Here is a 21,888-nt window from a genome sequence, read left to right as displayed (position 1 = left end):
GATCCATTCACCTACCATCACATGACACTACCGGAATTCCTGTAATGCATACCCTATGGCCAAATATTTCCCACAAGCGGAGTAACAAGCCATCAGAAGGGAGAAAAGCCAATGGTCCACAAGTCAACTACCGTATCTGAAAATTAGACTCTATCGGCTAAGGGGAAGAAATGCAAAAGGTAAGATAATAAACCAGTCTAGTTAGCATTAGCCCAATAGCAAGTCCACACATACATTAGTGCTGCAGCAGCCGTGAACCGTACCGGATATGGTGGTCCCGAAGCTATGACGCACCCCGGGTGGTGCCAGGAATATATATATATACACACATACATATATACATACATACATACACACACACTAATATATATAATTAATCCAGATTTTAAATGAAGGTATGATGTTTACTAAGAAAAAAGTTATTGTCTGCAGAGCATAACATAATCTAGATTTTTTGACTGATACTTTCAGTTCTTGTGGGTTGTCTTTCTCAGGAATTCTCAGAAACAATATCATATTTTTATTAATTCAACATGTTAATATATGCACTCTTCCTTCTACCCATAACAATGATGAGAAGAAGGCCTAACTTCTATTCAGTTTGAATTCAAGTGCTATACAAGTAACATTTAAACAGTCAAAACACAATACACACATCAAGACAGTTTTTCTGAGAACAGGCTACAGCCATGATAAAACCACAAGCATTATATCCACTGGATGAGGTGTAAGAGGTAATACCATACTGACACCATTCAGACTTTTCATAAAAGAGTATTTACATAATTATAGTATGCAGTATTTACATAATTACAGTCTAATAAACAGATTATTAAAAGTATCTACTAGTTTCACAGCATTGTTTGATTCATAAATCAAGTTCAGAGATATTTCTTACACAGATTGTAACTATCCAATTTTTGGCCTAAATACATTACCTGCAATTTGTCTTTGTTTTTCTTTATTCAATTCAATTGAATTCAAGTTTATTTGTGTAGCACTTTTTACAATTGACATTGTCTCAAAGCAGCTTTACAGAACATAAACATATAACAAAGGGTTATTATAAGAATAATATAAAGATTAATAGAATACAAAATTCAAGATTAATATTAGATAGATTTAGTTCACAATGTGTATGTATTTATCCCCAATGAGCAAGCCTGAGGTGACTCAGGCAGCAGTGGCAAGGAAAAACTCCATTAGATGGTAAGGAAGAACAGGTTGTTGATCAGGGTTCAAGGCCCAGCACAGCCAAGCTGCCACTGCTGGGCCCTTGAGCAAGGCCCTCAACCCTCCCTGCTCCAGGGTCGCTGTATCATAGCTGCCCCCGCACTCTGACCAACCTCCTCAGTTGTGGTATGTGAAGAAGTGAAGAAAAAAATTCCAATGTGCTGTAATGTGTATGTGGCGATAATAAAGGCTTCTATGCCCCGTTCTATCTAAATCGCTTGCTGAACTGTGATCAACATGCATCAAGTGTGTCAGAGGCGTCTCCTGTGTGAATGCGCTGGTGTGATTTCAGAGTGTTCAGCTGACTAAAACTCTTCCCACACTGCGAGCAGACATACGGCCTCTCTCCCGTGTGAATGCGTTGATGGATCTGGAGATAAGTTCGGCGAATAAAGCTCTTCCCACACTGTAAACAGTGATAGGGTCTCTCTCCGGTGTGTATTCGCTGGTGTATCTGGAGACTCAGCAGGTGTGTAAAGCTCTTCCCACACTGAGTGCACTGATAGGGTCTCTCTCCTGTGTGAATGCGCTGGTGTGCTTTAAGAGTGCTTCTTTTAGTAAAACTCCTCCCACACTGTGAGCACTGATACGGCTTCTCTCCCGTATGAATACGTAAGTGTGCTTGGAGAGTACTCGGCTGAGTAAAACTCTTTCCGCACTCCAAGCAGCGATACGGCTTCTCGCCCGTGTGAACGGTCTGGTGTTTTTGAAGATGGCCCACTTGTGCGAAACACTTTCCACAGTATAAGCAACTATATGGCTTCTCTCCCGTGTGAACATTCTGGTGTTGCTGAAGATGGCCCAGTTGGGCAAAGTTCTTGCCACACTCTAAGCAACTGTACGGCTTCTCTCCTGTGTGAATGCGCTGATGTGTCTGGAGACCACTTTTGTGGGAAAAACTCTTTCCACACTGTGAGCACTGATGCAGCTTCTCTCCTGTGTGACTGAGCTGGTGTCGCTGGAGAGCACTGTGATGAGTAAAGCTCTTCTTACACTCTGAGCAGTGATACGGCTTCTCACCTGTGTGAATGAGCTGGTGTCGCTGGAGAGCACTGTGATGAGTAAAGCTCTTCTCACACTCTGAGCAGTGATACGGCTTCTCTCCTGTGTGAATGCGCTTGTGTCGCTGGAGAGCACTCTGATGAGTAAAACTCTTTCCACACTCCGGACAGTGATACGGCTTCTCACCTGTGTGAATACGCTGGTGCTGTCGGAGACTATTCCTGTGATTAAAACTTTTTCCACACTCGAAACACTTGAACGGCTTTTCTCCTACATGGTGGTGGTGTTGAGTTTTGAGATCGACCACTTGAGTAAAACTGTTCCCACACTCTGGGTATTGGTGAAGCTCTTCCTCCAGAGGTTTGTGATCGGTGGTATTTGGTAAATTACCACCAGTGTTCTGCTCACTACTGGAGCATCCTGCAGGCATCATGTTTTCAGATTTTACATCTCCTAATTTCTCTTGGTGGAATGTCACTGTGTGTTCATCGAGATCAATTTGAGATGAGTAGTATAGAGGACACAAGGAGCAGGAGAAGACTATAACAGTGTTGCTCATTTCTGGTGATAAAAAATAATGTTAAAACTATGTTTTTTAAAAATAAAGGTAAAATGCAGAACATTGTTAGACACACTGTCAGAGATTTAACAGTTTCAGGGTGGTTTCATGGTTTGGGGTATTATACACGACACTCTCTGTGTAAACTCTATATATACTCCATTCTGTTTAAACTCTACCTACAGACATCAGATCTCAGATCAATCTCAGATCATCAGTTTCCAAAATACTCACACTAGCCCTTTGTCTTCATTTTGATGTTTAATGAATATTAAAGGTGGGGTGCACAACGTTTGAGAAATGCTTCAGAAAACTGAGTCGGGCCGACTAACAAAACGAACATGTAGCCAATGAGCAGAAAGGGGCGCCTCAATATGCACTGGAAAGAGTGTTCAGTGCACATGTCTGACTTAAGTAGAAAGAGATTGAAACATTGACATGGTGGACACCTGCCGTTACCTCTGCCTCGAGTTCTAGGTTTTGAACGTCGTCTTCAAACAGAGCTAAACCTTTCATGGTACAACACACTACAAAAACACGTGTATTACCATAGTATTGCTCATTGAGCTCATTTATTGATAAAAACATCCCCTCGGCCAGCTGCCCCAGCAGGTTCCGCCATAATAGTTGCATGGGTTATGTCTGCATGTGTGGGACGGAGCAATCAAAACAGGGGTGACACCCATTTGGGTTAGGGGCGTGTTTGTTTTGTTGATTTCAAATGTCAACATTGGCTTTCAAACATCATGCACCCCACCTTTAAGTTAAGCTGCTGGCTGGCATGATTTTTATTCATTGCACCACTGCACATGATTGGCTGCTTAGTTAGTTGCATGACTGATAAGGTGCACAGGTGTAACTAATAAAGTGGCCAGTGAGTGTGAGGACATATTGTTATGAAGCAGATGTGAAAAAAGGTAGATGAGGCTTAATTGTTTAATAAAGTTGACTTTAAGACGAAATTAGCACTTTAGCAGTTACACTTCCTTACTTGTTTAACCTGAAGTGATATGGTTGTGTAAAATAACTTGCTTTTTATGTTTAAACCCCGCAAACGTTTAAACAGTTATTTTACATTATCTTAGCCTAAGAACTCAAAGAACCACATTTACTTTAACATACCTGGGGAATTAAAGCTGGAGACATTTAACCACTGCTTCATACCAAGGTTTAAGTTCAGCTTCAAATCCAGACAGAAAAAGCTTCAGGTTGTGATTGTTAGATCAGTTGGTTGACTCAGAAAAGACGTCTTCTTCTTTTCCCTCAGTCTTTAAGTAGGTTGCTAGCTAAGTACCACCACCTAGTGGACTGGAGAATGGGAGAAATCAAGGGAGGTTTGGTAAAAAAAGGTGTAGTACTATGCAGGAAGCTCCTGTTAAACTATATCTAAACTAAACCTGCACCACTTATCTTTGATAATATTGGACACTGCTGACCTACACATTTAATGCAATTACCTAATCAGCAGCACAGAAAATAAAAACATCAGACCGAGTTAAAAGTGCCATCTTAGTGATTTTGTACATAGTATGATTGTTTTGTAGCATGTATTTTAGAACATGCTCGGAGCACAACAGTCTTTAGAGTTTACAAAGAATGTTTCAATAAGTAAAAAATTAGGTGAGTTTCAGTTTGTTGGGTTTAAACACATTGGTGATGAGAAATGTCAGTGGAAAATGGCCAAGTTAGTTTAAGCTCCCAAAAAATATATGGTACCTCAATAAATTTCAATAATAATAATAATAATAATAATAATAATAATAATAATAATAATAATAATAATAATAATAATAACACATTTAAAAAAAAAACAACAAAAAAAAAACACTATTTACAAATGGGGAAAAACACATTTCTTCCCCCTGATCTTCAAGTGAGTGTATTTTTCTTGGCAGACAGGAGTGGAATCCATACACCTAAAGGCTTGATGTTTTGTCTCTTCCTTGCTGAGAAACTGATTACATTAAAGCATAATTAAGTATGCATTTATCTAATGCTGTGGCCAGTGCAATCCACTATGTACAATAAAGTTTATTATTATCATGTCTGCAGTTGCCCATAACATGTAATGCTAAACTTAACAGCTTGTTAAACTGCAAAGTAATAGGATTTTTTTTTTTTTACTACACACACTACTACAACTGGGAAAATATAAAGTTCATTATAGTCATTCTGCAAAGCAATGACCAAAGGCAAGTTTAACTAGCTTAGTTAGCGTAGTCGAACAATTTCCTGTCTGACCACAATTAAAGGAAAACAAAAACAACAAAAGTAAAATGGAGTCAACACTTAAAATTGTTGTTTTATATATAATGTATTTCCATTGTTTAAAATAATTACATCTTTCTTAGTTTATCATTCATTGTTATTAGGAAATATCTGAATTGTCATGTATCACAGATAGATGCAGAGAGAGATGCAAATACAGACTTTTCATGACTGACTTTAGTTTTTATACAGAGAAATTACACAAAGACCACAGAGGAAATAAAACAGAAGGGTTAGAATTTTTTTCTTGAAGAATGTATGTAGTTTGCTTCTACAACAACAACAAAACTAGCCAGTAGGGCAAGGGCATGCACATTCTAATAAGTAGTGTTTTCATTTCCAACAAGCAGAAACCTCAAACTATTAAAAGCCAGGATCAACTGATTTAACAGGTGTAACCAGGTGTGGCTGTTGTGTGGTCGGACCCTTTCTATTAAGATGGGACACCCCAGCTCTAGTATTTACATGTCATGCCCTACTGGCTAGGTATTACAGAGCTATACATCTACCTAGAAGACCTTTTATCCTGAGGTTGACAGGTTTGACCCAATGACTCTACAGTGAGCCACAGTATAGAGTGGGACAAATATTAAGACAGAACATCCCGGTTCTAGAGAACATTTAATTGGACAAAAAGAAGACCATATTCAAAAAGAAAAAAAAAAAAAAAAACACAACCCTTCCAAATGCTTTGTTCGAAGTGCTGGCCATCTCCAAAACTACTTATTTGTAAATTTACATTTTTAATATACTATTATACTGGCATATTTGCAGAAAGGAAGAGGTACAAGAACATCTGAGTTAAACTATTTGTGATAATTGAAGGGATAAATCATGTCCCAGACACTCAATACGCCGACCAATCATAACTTTAAAACCATTAACAGGTGAAGTGGCCAACATTGATTATCTTGTTAAAATGGCACCTGTAAAGGGGTGGGATATATTTGTCAGCAAGCAAAGAATTAGTGCTCGCTGATGTGTTGGAAACAAAAAAAATCAAGCACAAGGATCTGAGTGACTTTGATCAGGACCATTTTGTGATAACTAGATGAATTTGGGATATTATAGCTTAATATATAATGCTTAGCAAGGACTCACAAACCAGTGCCCACTCATAAAAGCAACTTGCACAGTATCAGGTCAAGGATACCTGTGGTTGCTGTATAGAGCAGGTCTCTGTAAAGGTTTTCTACTCCTAATTGCTCCAGAGGGAATTCTGAGGAATCCTACCTACCTCCACAGACAGCCTTGAACAGCCCTTCTGCTCAGTTAGTGTATGAACCAGCCTGCAAAATATTCCTGAAAATATAAACAAAAGACTAAATTATAAACTCAGTATGTTGTGCAGGACAAAGGTAGGTATTCAGTGCACACCTGTGAACGGGGCACTTCTTTGTTCTGCAAGCTTTATATGAGACACTGAAATGTGTAAAATAAAGACAGGTACCGTTACATTATCGAGTTGTTGAGCAAGGTATACATTCAGAAAAAAATATTCATGTACTGTAATCAGAGACATAACTTCTGTCCTGTATGAATGCGCTGATGCACTTGGAAATTACTTAGCAGTCTAAATCTCTTGCAACAATGTGAACAGACATACGGCTTCTCCCCTGTGTGAATGCGCTGGTGAACTTTGAGAGTACTCGGCAGACTGAAACTCTTGCCACACTGTGAGCAGACGTACTTCTTTTCTCCCATGTGAATGCGCTGATGTATTTGGAGATAAGTCCAGTAATAAAAACTTTTTCCACAGTGTAAACAGTGATACGGTCTCTCTCCTGTGTGAATGCGCATGTGTGCTTCGAGGGCACCACTTTTATTAAAACATTGACCACATTGTAAGCAGCGATACGACAACTCTATGTCAACAGGTTTGTCTTTTTGATGCTGATCCACTCGTGCGAAACTCTTTTCACACTGTGAGCCAGGATACGTCTTATCTCCTGTGTGAACGCATCGATGTTGTTGAAGATGACCCACTTGTGCAAAGCTCTTTCCACACTGAGGACAATGATACGGCTTCTCTCCTGTGTGAATGCGCTGGTGTACTTTAAGAGTACTCACCAGACTAAAACTCTTTCCACACTGCGAGCAAACATGGGGCTTCTCTCCCGTATGAATGCGCTCATGTATTTGTAGATGGGTCCGGCAATAAAAACTCTTCCCACAATGTGAGCAGTCAAACGGTCTCTCTCCTGTATGAATGCGCTCGTGTATTTGAAGGTGAGTCCGGCAATAAAACTTCTTTCCACACTGTAAGCAATGAAACGGTCTTTCTCCTGTGTGAACGCGCTGATGTATTTGGAGGCGGCTCCGGCAATAAAAACTCTTCTCGCACTGTAAACAGTGGAACGGTTTCTCTCCCGTATGAATGCGCTGATGTATTAAAAGGGGGCTCCGACAATAAAAACCCTTCCCACACTGTAAACATTGGAACGGTCTTTCTCCTGTATGAATACGTGTGTGTGCCTTCAGGGTACCACTTTTGGTAAAACTCTTTCCACACTGTGAGCAATGATAAGGCTTCTCTCCTGTGTGAATGCGCATGTGTGATTTAAGAGTACCACTTTCAGCAAAACTCCTTCCACACTGTGAACATGGAAAAGGCTTCTCTCCTGTGTGAATGGTCTGATGTCGTTGAAGATGACCCACTTGCGCAAAACTCTTTCCGCAATACGAGCAGTTGTACGGCTTTTCTCCAGTGTGAACACGCTGGTGTTGCTGAAAATGACCTACTTGTGCAAAACTTTTCCCACATTGTGCGCAATTATACGGCTTCTCACCAGTGTGAACGCGCTGGTGGATTTCCAGATTACTTCGGTAAGTAAAACTCTTTCCACACTCTGAGCAGCAATGCCGATTCTCACCCGTGTGAATACGTTGGTGTGTTCGGAGGTTCGCTTGACGGGTAAAACTCTTCCCACACTGTGAGCAGTGATAGGGCTTTTCTCCTGTGTGAATGCGCTGATGTTGTTGAAAATGACCCGACTGTGCAAAACTCTTTCCACACTCTAGGCATTTATACGGCTTCTCTCCTGTGTGGATGCGCTGATGTACATTGAGATTTGCTTGGCAATTAAAACTTCTCCCACACTCCAAACACTGGTAAGGCTTCTCACCTGTATGGAGGTGTTGCTGTGTTTTGAGATCAACCAGTTGAGTAAAACTGTTCTCACACACTGGGTATTGGTGAATCTCTTCTTCCAGTGGTTTGTGATTGGTGGTAGTTGGTAAATTAGCACCAGTCTTCTGCTCACTACTGGAGCATCCTGTTGGCATCATATTTTTTTCATATTTAATTTCTCCTGACTTCTCATAGTGGCATATCTCGACATGGCTGTAGAGGTCAATCTGAGATGTGTAGTAAAGAGGACACAGGGAGCAGGAGAAAACTTTTTTGCTTTTGTTCATTTCTGTGGTTAAAAAAAGAGAAAAAAGTGTCAATATCATTTTTTTAAATGTGCAATGGAAGCATTTAAGGTGTCTGCTTTTGCATAATATTTGTTATGTAAATATGTATAATAACTTCTCTGTTATAGCCTTGGGCTGCATCACACCACAATGAACTCTCTTCCTATAACAGCTTGTCCATATATAAATAAGTTCTAATCCAACCCATTTATTTTTGTCTTACTAACCTGAAAACAGAATAAAAAAAATAAAAAAAAGGTTAAAAATGAATAGTAGCTAGTAGATAGTAGCTACTGTAATATAAATGGTAGCGAGAAGTAACTTGTTACCTGGAAGATACATATAAATAGATCTAAAGTATGATATCTCGTTTTAATGAATTAAACAGTCCCAACTTTTGGAATATTGTTTTGTGATTAGAGGAAGGCATGACTTCTACTTTTTCCACCCTGGTTTTATTCTTTAAAATGTACATTAGAAAGGTGAGTCAATTGTTTTGCAAAATTAACTCAAGTTAAGCTGTCGAGTTAAACATTTGAATAATTTATTTTTAACTCCATTACTCCTCCCCCATCCCATTCCCAATCATATGGCAGCAGCACGATGAATAAAATCATGTAAAATGCTTCAGTTATTGTTTAAAGAATGAAGAAAACATCTCTATTATTTGACTTTAACCATGACATAGATGGTGGTACCAGATAAGCTGGTTGGAGTTTTTCAGTAAATAATGATCTCTTTGAATTTTTTTATATACAACAGTCTCTAGAGTTAATACAGAATAACCAAATCTTATTTGTCACATACACATACAGGGTACGGCATGCAGTGAAATGCTTTATGCAACTGTCCGGTATTAGAATAAAAAGTATGAAAAAGCAAAAAAATTAAATAAAATAATAAAATTAAAAAAAAGTATAAACTATATAAGAAAACTATTTAAAAAACTGTATAAAAATATGAAAAAAAGGAGAAATAATGTATATACATATGCATAAATATACATACATAAAAGTGTATGGTTTTTAAATATTGTCGTTAAAGTGTCCAGTAAATAGTGAATGTAAATAATGAATGTGTAGGGATTCATAATAAAGTGGATGATGAGCGTATATCGCACTTCCCAAGCTTTGTCATGTCCTTTTTTATACACCTGATTTTACATACAGCAACAATGCATAACAAGTGATAGTAAATGGACAAAAAATACAACACAGGTCTGCTGCAGTGTTCTACCAGCTGTTAGCTGTTACTTGTGACGCATGTTTGTAATCACCTACAACGTTCATTCATTGTTGACTAACGAATAATCGGTGTCTAGTAGCTAACAAAATCAACTTTAATAAACACACCTGCGCTTATTAAAACTATACACAACACTAAACAGAAGCTGTGTCTAAGGAAAAGGATTTTGCGAGTCTTGGCAAAAAAAAAAAAGACAGGGCAACGTTTTTAATCGATTAATTACTAAGAAAAAAAAACGAACACGTGCAGCACGTGTCTAGCAGAAATAATAAATTAAATTAAATTGTGTGCGCGTGCTGCAACTTAATCTTTAAACTAAACGCGAAAAAAAAGAGGCAAATGTCCACAATTATGATCCAGATTCATGAAATATCTGAAGCTGCACTGATATCTGTATACATCTGTATGGCCACCGCTACAAGAATAAGCCGATGTAATATTTAATTTAATTTAATAATATAAAAAAAACAACCCACTCAGGCCTTAAACACGGTCTCTAAGTGACGGTCAGTGATTTTGTCTGTTGGTTGTTAACCGTAATCCTGTCAGCAGCCCTGACACCCAGTTTCACTTACCTTAGGATTTAAAGCCTAACACATTTAACCCACTCAAACGCTGTTGTTTTCAACTCGGTGACATTTAATGTCCGCAGTCCGAAAGCTTTTTATGTAAAGATGAAGCTTAGCTCGAATCCTCGGAAAACATACACTGATTTACCTCCACCTACTGGACTGGAGTTTGGGGCAAAAACATCAGAAATGACCAGTATATAATATATAATTAACCAGTATATGATAATAATAATAATAATAATAATAATAATAATAATAATAATAATAATAATAATAATAGTTGCTGTTGTTATGATGATTATTATTATTATTTGCATAAACCTCAAGGCAAACACAATTACATACAAAGTGTTTTCAATGTGGGATGTGGTAGCTCAGTGGTTAAGGTGTTGGGCTACTGATCAGAAGGTCAAGGTTCACCCAGGTCCACCAAGCTGCCACTGCTGGACCCCTGAGCAATGCCCTTAACCCTCAGTTGTAAGTCACTCTGGATAAGGGTGTCTGCTAAATGCCATAAATGTAATTAAGTTGTTGACAGTCATTTTGCATACAAATTATACAAACGTTATTGTTGAATTGGTATGTGTTATTTAACAGTGTAAACTGTTATAATTCAAATTTAAGTAATAATAATTTCAATAATTAAAATTTAAGTAATACTAATTTTACATTTAAGACACAAAGTATGTGCATCCCGGTTACTGAAACCCATTTCTGCAATACAGCATAAAGCCATTATTATTCAACATCCTAAATATCTGAGACTGAATGTTGTTTCCTTTTGTAAAGTGTTTTACCACCACCTACTGGAGGAAACTGTCAGAAAGTGGGTTCGTATTTTAGGTTCAATATCCATTAATCAATCTGTTTATTTCCTCTCTTTTTTTTTTTGAATAAGATTAGTTTCAATCTAGATCCTATCCTGGCATCACATGGAACAATGTGAAGGAATTCACCTAGGATGCAAGCCACAGGAAAACATTCACACATCTTTTTGTCATTGATGTGAAACCCCCAGGAACAAATGAAACTCCACACATGCAGAAACCATTGCTGTGTATCACCCTGATACCAATTATGTTAAGAATATAAAACAGTGCGCTGTTCAGTTGTACAACCCACATCATGCTCTAGATAATTCTTTTTCAACTAAAGTTCATAAAGTGCCTTATGTCTCTTTTTACAGCCAAAAAGATTGACAAGGTCATGTTATTAGAATAGAATATAGATATAGAATATTATTAGTAGAATATTTGGTCACAGCTCACAACCGTGTGTTAAACATGGACAATTTGTCCTGTTCCTTGTATGTTTCTTTTGGTCTCCTCCCCCTTTTATTTTTTATTTTTTTTACACACATATAACAAACAGGGAAGAAAGTGCTAGTTGAAGTGTTTCATGTGTTACCTTTATTACCTTTATACCAGAATTATTCAACTACACCTTGTAGTTTTTGAGATGTACTCATTTGAATTTGAGCATGTCTTTTTCCAAGCAAGAGGCTCAAAAATAGGCCTGGGGTGAAAAAGGCAGTGAAGGCAACAAGGTCTGATGGCACTCACCAGGAAAAAAGAAAGTAAGTCATTGTCTGCAGAGCATAATAAAAGGAGACTAAGCACTGAATACCTACTGCATTTTATATTATTTTTTAACCTGCAATGTTTGAGTTTTAACCTGGACCAGACTTGTAATAATAAGAAGGCGGCGGCGGCTTTATTTCTATTAATGAGTTATTACTGAGAATATTTATGAGTTCAAGTGCTATACAAGTAACAAAAATACAGTCAAAACACAATACACACATCAAGACAGTTTTTCTGAGAACAGGCTACAGCGATGATAAAACCACAAGGATTACGAGAGGTGATAAATGAGGTCCTTACAGTGAACAAGATCATTCCAGATCATCAAGATGCTCCAGAACTGACACCATTCAGAGTTTCTGGCCCTTGTTAAAAGTGCAAGAGAAACAAAACTGAATTGAATTTAAACATCTTGAGCAGAACTTTACAATAATAAAGTATATACTAAAATAATATATCTTATAATATAACTGTTACTGGATACCATTCGAAACAACATATTTTGCTTTTCAGGCTCTGAAGAATTTCGCTTACTGCCAAAAAACTGATAAAACGTCTGACCAGAAAGATCAAAACCAGATAAGTATGTGTTAAGCCTTTAAATTTCATATTCAATATTTTCCAATGTAGCACGGATACAATAAATAAATAAATAAATAAATAAATAAATAAATACAATTACAATCAGAAATATTCAAACCTCAAAGACAGCAAGGATTTTGAACATTAAACATTTCTGCAGATCATGATTTTGACAGTTCAGACGCAAACCTTCATGACTGTAGAAGAAAGACCAAAATCTTGTAAAGAGGACTTAGCCGTTTCATGAGGAAAAAGAAGAAGGTCTGCTGGGTAACTGCAAAATCTGAAGAACCCCTATCAAAGTTTTAGACTGATGGTATTCTTAGTAAACCAGTATCAAAGTAAAAAAGTGACGTGACATACAGCTAAGTACGGTGACCCATACTCAGAATTCGTTCTCTGCATTTGACCCCTCCAAAGTGCGCGCGCACACACACACACACACACACACACAGCAGTGAACACACACACAGCAGTGAACACACACACAGCAGTGAACACACACACACACCGTGAACACACACCCGGAGCAGTGGGCAGCCATTTATGCTGCGGCACCCGGGGAGCAGTTGGGGGGTTCAGTGCCTTGCTCAAGGGCACCTCAGTCATGGCCGGCCCGAGACTCGAACCCACAACCTTACTATTACGAGTCAGACTCTCTAACCATTAAGCCACGACTTGCCCAAAGAAAAAATGTGGGGATGTTTTTCTGATTCAGGAAGTGGTAACAGGCACTGGATTTTCAGATCAAGCCAATTTGATCAGTCCTGAATGCCCTTGAGTGGCCTTCTCAGTCTCCAGATTTAAATCACATAGAAAATGAGACACCACACAAGATAGGTTTCAAAAGCCAATGTTCTTGTCTGTGTTTATAAAAACCGCTTGTTAGAGGTTATAAAGGCAAAAGGATGCTCCACCAAGTAGTGATGGGAGGTTTAATAACAGTGCACATGAACATTTCTAAGGAGAACTATGTTGATATGTGTTCTAAAATTGCTTGTATATACTGTAAAGCTTGGAGAGCTGGGTAGGGGTCAAGATGCAGTTAGTTAAAAACTAGCTGGCTAGCTTAAAAAGCCTGAACATTAGTGATCGATTTATTATGTCTAGATCACAAAAAAAACTCAACAGGTGACTTGGATGGTATCAGAGCAAGGATACACATGACAAGTAGAGGTCGACCAATCCCATCCGCATGGACTGTTATTATTTTGTTTTCTGACAGATTTAATTAGGTTTATTCCAACAAATATTAATAAGTTATTTAAGCCACTGTAAGCCTGACAAGGATAGAACAGAGGCAAACCCAGGAAGTACCCATATTAAAGAATAGTGCTTTTCTTGGTCATGCAAGCATCGGATAGAAACGAACGATTAATATGCTACAGATTGTAACTATCCTAAACACATTACCTGCAATTTGTCCATGTTTTTCTTTATCTAGCTAAAGAGTAAGTAAATCGCTTGCTGAACTGTGATTAACATGCATCAAGTGTGTCAGAGGTGTCTCCTGTGTGAATGCGCTGGTGTGATTTCAGAGTGTTCAGCTGACTAAAACTCTTCCCACACTGTGAGCAGACATACGGCTTCTCTCCCGTGTGAATGCGTTGATGGATCTGGAGATAAGTTCGGCGAATAAAGCTCTTCCCACACTGTAAACAGTGATAAGGTCTCTCTCCGGTGTGTATTCGCTGGTGTATCTGGAGACTCAGCAGGTGTGTAAAGCTCTTCCCACACTGAGTGCACTGATAGGGTCTCTCTCCTGTGTGAATGCGCTGGTGTGCTTTAAGAGTGCTTCTTTTAGTAAAACACCTCCCACACTGTGAGCACTGATACGGCTTCTCTCCCGTATGAATACGTAAGTGTGCTTGGAGAGTACTCGGCTGAGTAAAACTCTTTCCGCACTCCGAGCAGCGATACGGCTTCTCGCCCGTGTGAACGGTCTGGTGTTTTTGAAGATGGCCCACTTGTGCGAAACACTTTCCACAGTATAAGCAACTATATGGCTTCTCTCCCGTGTGAACATTCTGGTGTTGCTGAAGATGGCCCAGTTGGGCAAAGTTCTTGCCACACTCTAAGCAACTGTATGGCTTCTCTCCTGTGTGAATGCGCTGATGTGTCTGGAGAGCACTTCTGTGTGAAAAACTCTTTCCACACTCTGAGCACTGATGCAGCTTCTCTCCTGTGTGACTGAGCTGGTGTGTTTTGAGGTTGGTTTGCCGATTAAAACTCTTCCCACACTGTGAGCAGTGATACGGCTTCTCTCCCGTGTGAATGAGCTGGTGTCGTTGGAGAGCACTGTGATGAGTAAAGCTCTTCTCACACTCTGAGCAGCGATACGGCCTCTCTCCTGTGTGAATGCGCTGGTGTGTCTGGAGATTTGTATGGTGATTAAAACTCTTTCCACACTCCGGACAGTGATACGGCTTCTCACCTGTGTGAATACGCTGGTGCTGTCGGAGACTATTCCTGTGATTAAAACTTTTTCCACACTCCAAACACTTGTACGGCTTTTCTCCTGCATGAAGGTGGTGTTGAGTTTTGAGATCGACCACTTGAGTAAAACTGTTCCCACACTCTGGGTATTGGTGAAGCTCTTCCTCCAGAGGTTTGTGATTGGTGGTATTTGGTAAATTACCACCAGTGTTCTGCTCACTACTGGAGCATCCTGCAGGCATCATGTTTTCAGATTTTACATCTCCTAATTTCTCTTGGTGGCATGTCACTGTGTGTTCATCGAGATCACTTTGAGATGAGTAGTATAGAGGACACAAGGAGCAGGAGAAGACTATAACAGTGTTGCTCATTTCTGGTGATAAATAAAATACAAAGTTAAATCTATGTTGTTGTTTTTTTAAATAAAGGTAAAATGCAGCACATTGTTAGACACACTGTCAGAGATTTAACAGTTTCAGGGGTGGTTTCATGGTTTGGGGTGTTAAATATTATATACACAACACTCTCTGTGTAAACTTTACTGTATATATACTCCATTCTGTTTAAACTCTACAGACATCAGATCAAGCTCAGATCATCAGTTTCCGAAATACTCACACAGCCCGTTTTCTTCATTTTGATGTTTAATGAACATTATGTAAAGATGCTGGCTGATTTTTATTCATTGCACCACTGCACATGATTGATCAGGTGTACATGTGTTCCTAATAAAGTGGCCAGTGAGTGAGAGGACACCAGGGCTCTCAAGTATCAGGCATTGAGCATGACAGTCCCTTATTTGGGTCTTTTGTCACGCTCATTGTATTTGTCACACAGAAAAACTCACTATTTATCATATATTTAGTAAGCCGCAGCGCCCAAAATGCAGGACTCCACTGGAGTTATTAGTCGAACCAGACACTTATCAGCCAATCAAAAAAGAGGCTACACAACAGCCAATCAGAAAATATCACTATTGTATCTGGGTAAGATTTAACACAACAATCAATGACAAAAAAGCAGATCCTGGAATTGTTCATCATCGTCCTCGTTCACCACAGACAAAAGCACTGGAGCTGTGAGCATCACTTTGAGCACAGAGTAAGTCGTGATCTCCTGTTTAATGTTACAACAAACACACAACTAGTTGGACACAAACAATGACATTGTGACTGCTGTTAGAGACGTTTCCCAGATAATCAGCAGGAGTTCTTCATGATTGTCTGTAACTTAGCCAACAGTTTTACAGCCTGTTCACTGACAACACCTGTTCAGAACAAGTAGTCTAGGGCCAGTGGTTCTCAAACTGGGGGCCCTGAGATGGTGAGAGGGGGGCATCGGTTCACTGACAACACCTGCTCAGAACAAGTAGTCTAGGGCCAGTGGTTCTTGGGGCCCTGAGATGGCATTTTATGAAATAATGAATTTATCATAAATTAAATCTCAGAAAAATAAGGCTACTAACCAACAGCACGACACTGTATAATTTAATATGTTTTGCTTAATTCAATTATTAAGTTTTGGAATGTTTTATGTCAATTTTATTTATTTATTTATTTAAGGGGGGGGGTTAAGACAAATTTAAAATATTGAAAAAAAATATTTAAAATATATTCAAAACTTTAGAGCCCTGAGAGACACATTGTTATGAAGCAGATGAGGAAAAAGGTAGATGAGGCTTAATTGTTTAATAAAGTTGATTTTAAGATAAAATTAGCACTTTAGCAGTTACACTTCCTTACTTGTTTAACCTGAAGTGATTGTGTAAAATATCCCTGCTTTTTACTTTTAAACCCCACAAACAACGTTTAAACAGTTAGCTTAGGCTAAGATAATGTAAGATTAGTCAAAATGAAGAACTCAAAGAACCACATTTACTTTAACATACCTGGGGAATTAAAGCTGGAGACATTTAACCACTGCTTCATACCAAGGTTTAAGTTCAGCTTCAAATCCAGACAGAAAAAGCTTCAGGTTGTGATTGTTAGATCAGTTGGTTTACTCAGAAAAGGCGTCTTCTTCTTTTCCCTCAGTCTTTAAGTAGGTTGCTAGCTAAATACCACCACCTAGTGGACTGGAGAATGTGGGAAATCAAGGGAGGTTTGGTAAAAAAGTTGTAAATCAAGTCACTTTTATTGTCACATCACCACAGCACATGTGCCTTGGTGAGTGAAATTCTTAGGAGAGAACTCCAGAAATTGCAGAAACAATTAACACACAACCATACAGACTTCACCATGTGAAAATGTGCAATATGCACATACATATAGTCAGTACACATAGTGTACTATTAGACATAATGGCAGTTAGCACTACACATTATACACTATACACAGAATGTACACATTTCTACATTATATATATATATATATATATATATATATATATATATATATATATATATATATATATATATATATATACACATAAAAATATGCTAAGGTGAACAGATTGTACGTGAGCTACATACAGAAATGTCACGGATGTGCATCGGATGGTATCCAGTGGTAACAGATAGATTATTGTACTAAATGCAGTGTGCATGTATAGTCCAGTGTTGAACGTGAGAGTTAATGTGCAGTGTGTGGCATACCATATTAGTACATGAGTACATGGTATGATTGATTGGACCAGATAGGCTGTTATATTTTAGAAAATGCTCAGAACATCTCCAGGGAGTCTTTAGAGTTTATTAGAGTTTACAAAGAATGGTTCAAGAAGTAAAACATTAAGTGAGCTTCGGGGTTCTGTGGGTCTAAATACATTGGTGATGAGTATATGGGAAGTATATGGTAACTCAATAAGTTACAAAAACAACAACAACAACAACAACAATAATAATAATAATAATAATAATAATAATAATAATAATAATAATAATAATAAATACCTTTTTTAAAAAACAAGTAAAAAAACGCTATTTACAAACTGAAAAAAGACCATTTCTCCGCCCTGATCCTCAGGTGAGTCTGTTGTTCCTGGCTGACAGGAGTGGAGCCAAATATGGTCTTCTGGTGTTCTTCACCCATACACCTGAAGCCTTGATGTTTTGTCTGCTCCAAGATGATGATGATGATGATGATGAGCTGATCAGATAAAGGGATAATTAATTATGCATTCATCTAATGCTGTGGGTAGTGCAATCCAAGCATGAAGCGTCCCAGACCACCCTGTGAGATTATTATTATTATTATTATTATTATTATTATTATTATTATTATTATTATTATTATTATTATTATTATTATTATTATTATTACTGCAGTTGCATATTACATGTAATACTAAACTAGAGAACTAAACAGCTTGTTAACCCTCAAAGTAACAGACTAGTTTAAATAATAACTAAACACACTACTACAACTGGGAAAATGTGAAGTTCATTATTACATCATAAACTTACTAATTTGAAAACAGAGTAAAAAAAAAAAGGTTGAAAGAGAATGACTTTGTAGCTAATATAATATAGATGTTAGCAAGAAGTAACTTGTTTCATGGAAGATCCATGACAAGCAAGTAAATATAAATTGATCAAAAGTATGATATCACGTTTTAATTAAAAAAAAAAAAAAAGTTCCAACATTTCAAGTATTGTTTTGTGATTAGAGGAAGTCAGGACTCTCCAGGAGACACCAGGTCTCCTGTCCTGCTGAACTCTGTTTTCAATCTACCCTTCATAGTCCACACAGATGCCTCCGAAATAGGATTGGGCACTGAGTCCTGAAGCCAGAAGCTAACCCCTGCAGAGAGAAAGTATTGAGCTGTAGAGACAGAAGGCCTTATAATTGGGTCAGCTCCATTACCACCTACCAGGCTGTCACATAACAATGGTAACTGACCGGGTAAGGACATGATGCCAGGTAAGGTCATGATTCCTTTTTCTGCACAATGTGGTTTTCTAGGTGCAGCACTGAATGAGTGTTCAATTTTCAATTCAGGTTTATTTGTATGGAGCTTTTTGCAATGGGCTTTGTCTCAAAGCAGATTTGCCGAACATAAACATAGAACAGAAGGTAAACGTAACAAGAAATATTTAAGATATATTTAGTTCACAATGTGTATGTATGTATGTATGTATGTATGTATGTATGTATGTATGTATGTATATGTATTTATCCCCAATGAGCAAGTCTGAGGTGACTCAGGCAGCAGTGGCAAGGAAAAACTCCCTTAAATTGGTAAGGAAGAAACCTTGAGAGGAACCAGACTCAAGGGGGACCCATCCTCATATGGGTGACACTAGAGGGTGTGATTACAAATATACACTCAAACAAGTGTTGAATCTGTGTAAAGGTCACATGGAGTTCAGATCTCCTCTTGGTATCATAGAGACCAACTGGAGCTGGTAGATCTGTAGATGTCTCAGGATTCTCATAGAGTCAGCATCATCTCAGTGGAGGTCCAAAATCTTCATCGCACGGAAGACGATCGGAGCTGGTACAATGTCTGGATGCCTCAGGATAGAGAGAGAGAGAGAGAGTGTAAAGCAGTGTAGAGGGATTAACATATCTGCTGTTCATAAAAAAGGTGCAAGTCAAAAGTATTGGTGCATAATTTTATGGGATGTATTATGTGTGTGTGTACGCCTGACTAAAGAGATGAGTTTTTAATCTACATCTAAACTGGGAAAGTGTGTCTGAGCCCCGAACACTATCAGGAAGACTATTTCAAAGTTTGGGAGCTAAATAAGAAAACGCTCTACCACCTTTAGTAGACTTAGATATTCTGGGAACTACCAGAAGTCCTGAGTTTTGTGATCTCAGAGAGCGTGAAGGATTGTAACGTGTTAGAAGACTAGTTAGATACATGGGAGCTAAACCAGTAAGAGCCTTGTAGGTAAGTAGCAGCAGTTTGTAATCAATTCTAAACTTAACAGGTAGCCAGTGTAGAGATGATAAAATTGGGGTTATATGGTCATACTTTCTTGTCCTAGTGCTGCATTTTGGACTAACTGTAACCTATTTATTAAAGATGCAGGACAACCACCTAGTAATGCATTACAATAGTCCAGTCTAGAGGTCATGAACGCATGAACTAGCTTCTCAGCATCAAAGACAGACAGGATGTTTCTCAGCTTGGCAATATTTCTAATGTGGAAGAAGGCTGTGTTTGTAATATGGGTGATATGATTTTAAAGACAAGTTACTGTCTAATATAACACCGAGGTCTTTCACTGTCGAGCTACTTGTAACAGTACATCCCACTAAATTGGAGTTAAGTTGTGAGAGTTTCTGTGCACTGGTTTTTGGACCTTTAAGTAGTATTTCTGTCTTATCTGAGTTTAACAATAGAAAGTTGCAGCTCATCCAATCTTTTATCTCTCTAAGGCATTGAGTTAATTTGGACACTTTGGCTATTTCATATGGTTTTGATGAAATATATAACTGTGTATTGTCAGCATAGCAGTAGAATTTAATCCCATGTCTTCTAATGATGTTCCCTAATGGAAGCATGTATATCGAGAAAAGCAGGGGTCCTAGAACTGATCCTTGAGGGACCCCATAATTAACTGGTAATAAACTGGAGGATTCACCATTTAATTCTACAAAATGGTATCGATCAGACAGGTAGGATCTAAACCAACTTAAAGCCTGTCCATGAATACCTGTGTAATTTTGTAAGCGATGTAGAAGAATGTTAAGGTCAAGTAGAACTAATAGTGACATACAGTCTTGGTCCGAAGCTAAGAACAAGTCGTTTGTGACTTTCACAAGTGCTGTTTCTGTGCTATGATGGGGCCTGAAACTTGACTGACCTTTTCTAGTATTTTAGACATAAACGGAAAACATAAAATAGGTCTGTAATCTGATGGTTCATTTGGATCTAAATTAGTTTTTTTCATGAGTGACCTAATAACGGCCAACTTGAAAGACTTCGGGACGTAACCTAAAGATAACGAGGAGTTAATAATATTAAGAAGAGGCTCACCAGCTTTATGTAACACTTCTTTCAGTAATTTAGTTGGAATGGGGTCTAGAGAACAAGTTGTTGATTTAGATGTGGTAATAAGTTTATCTAACTCTTCCTGTCCTGTACTTGTATAGCTCTGTAGTTGTGTGTCTATAACCTTAAGTGAGACTGGGTCACTAGTTGCTCTCATATGTTGAGCGTCACCTATTTTATTCCTGATACTTTCGATTTTATCAGTGAAGAATCTCATAAAATCCTTACTACTGAACTGTGATGGAATAGTGTGTTCAGATTTCTGTTTTTTTCTTAATCTAGCCACTGTGCTAAATAAAAACCTGGGGTTGTACTGGTTATTTTCTATGAGTTTGCTCAGGTGCTCAGGTGCTCAGCCCTAGCAGCTTTTAGAGCCTGTCTATAGCTGGACATACTGTCCTTATATGCAATTCTAAAAACCTCTAATTTAGTTTTTCTCCACTTTCGCTCGAGGTTACGGGCTTCTCTCTTGAGGGTGTGAGTATGACTATTATACCACGGTGCAGGTGTTTTATCTCTAACCTTCTGTAATTGGATTGGGGCAAAAGTGTCTAATGTGCTAGTGAATATAGCACCTATGCTGTTAGTCATTACATCTAGTGTCCCTAGTAGATAGCCATTGGCCCCTTCTGAAGGATTGCCCTGTAGGCCCTGTAGGGGGTGTTGTACACAGCGAACAGAGTGGAGATGACAGAGTTGCACGAAACTCTTTTCACAGTGTAAGCAGTGATACAGCTTCTCTCCAGTGTGAATGCGCTGGTGTTTCTGGAAAGTTTCCTCTCGATTAAAACTCTTCCCACACTGTGAGCAATAATACGGCTTCTCTCCTGTATGAGTGCGCTCATGTGCTTCGAAAGTACGTTTCTGAGCAAAACTGTTCCCACACCACAAGCACCGCCACAGTTTCTGTCCCGTTTGAACTAGTGTCGTCTGAGATTGCTATCTTGATTAAAACTCTTGCCTTAGTGTGAGCAGTGATATGTTTTTTCTCCTGTGTAAATATTCTGGTGTTGGAGCTGGCGTGTAAAACTCTTTCCACACTGCAGAC

At 38.4% G+C, this 21,888-nt stretch overlaps 1 protein-coding gene across 9 annotated transcripts; it reads right to left on the bottom strand.

Annotated features, from left to right (window-relative positions):
• Positions 1-1,314: 1,314 nt before the first annotated feature.
• Positions 1,315-16,940, bottom strand: LOC113635016 (gastrula zinc finger protein XlCGF26.1-like). Of its 9 annotated transcripts, none has more exons than XM_047815486.1 (4): positions 16,786-16,940; positions 14,234-15,270; positions 7,852-8,197; positions 1,315-2,505 (listed from the first exon to the last, which is right to left on the bottom strand). In XM_047815486.1, exons 1-4 carry the CDS (start codon positions 16,823-16,825, stop codon positions 1,466-1,468), a joined length of 2,463 nt encoding a protein of 820 aa, XP_047671442.1. In that variant the 5' UTR covers positions 16,826-16,940; the 3' UTR covers positions 1,315-1,465. The 9 variants fall into 9 exon arrangements, 6 of the variants coding, with proteins under 6 accessions (XP_047671442.1, XP_026990043.2, XP_026990042.2 ...); XM_027134242.2 differs by lacking the exons at positions 14,234-15,270; positions 16,786-16,940 and adding exons at positions 3,917-4,102; positions 6,300-6,364 and having other exon boundaries at positions 1,315-2,796; positions 8,188-8,325; XR_003438722.2 differs by lacking the exons at positions 1,315-2,505; positions 14,234-15,270; positions 16,786-16,940 and adding exons at positions 3,959-4,102; positions 6,300-6,364; positions 10,300-10,435 and having other exon boundaries at positions 6,440-8,481.
• Between the last annotated feature and the right edge of the window lie 4,948 nt (positions 16,941-21,888).

This window comes from Tachysurus fulvidraco, chromosome 1 (genome assembly GCF_022655615.1).
Source record: "Tachysurus fulvidraco isolate hzauxx_2018 chromosome 1, HZAU_PFXX_2.0, whole genome shotgun sequence".
Classification (NCBI taxonomy): domain Eukaryota; kingdom Metazoa; phylum Chordata; class Actinopteri; order Siluriformes; family Bagridae; genus Tachysurus; species Tachysurus fulvidraco.
The sequence above is the reverse complement of the archived record's forward strand: the minus strand, read 5'-3'. Positions and strand labels throughout refer to the sequence as shown.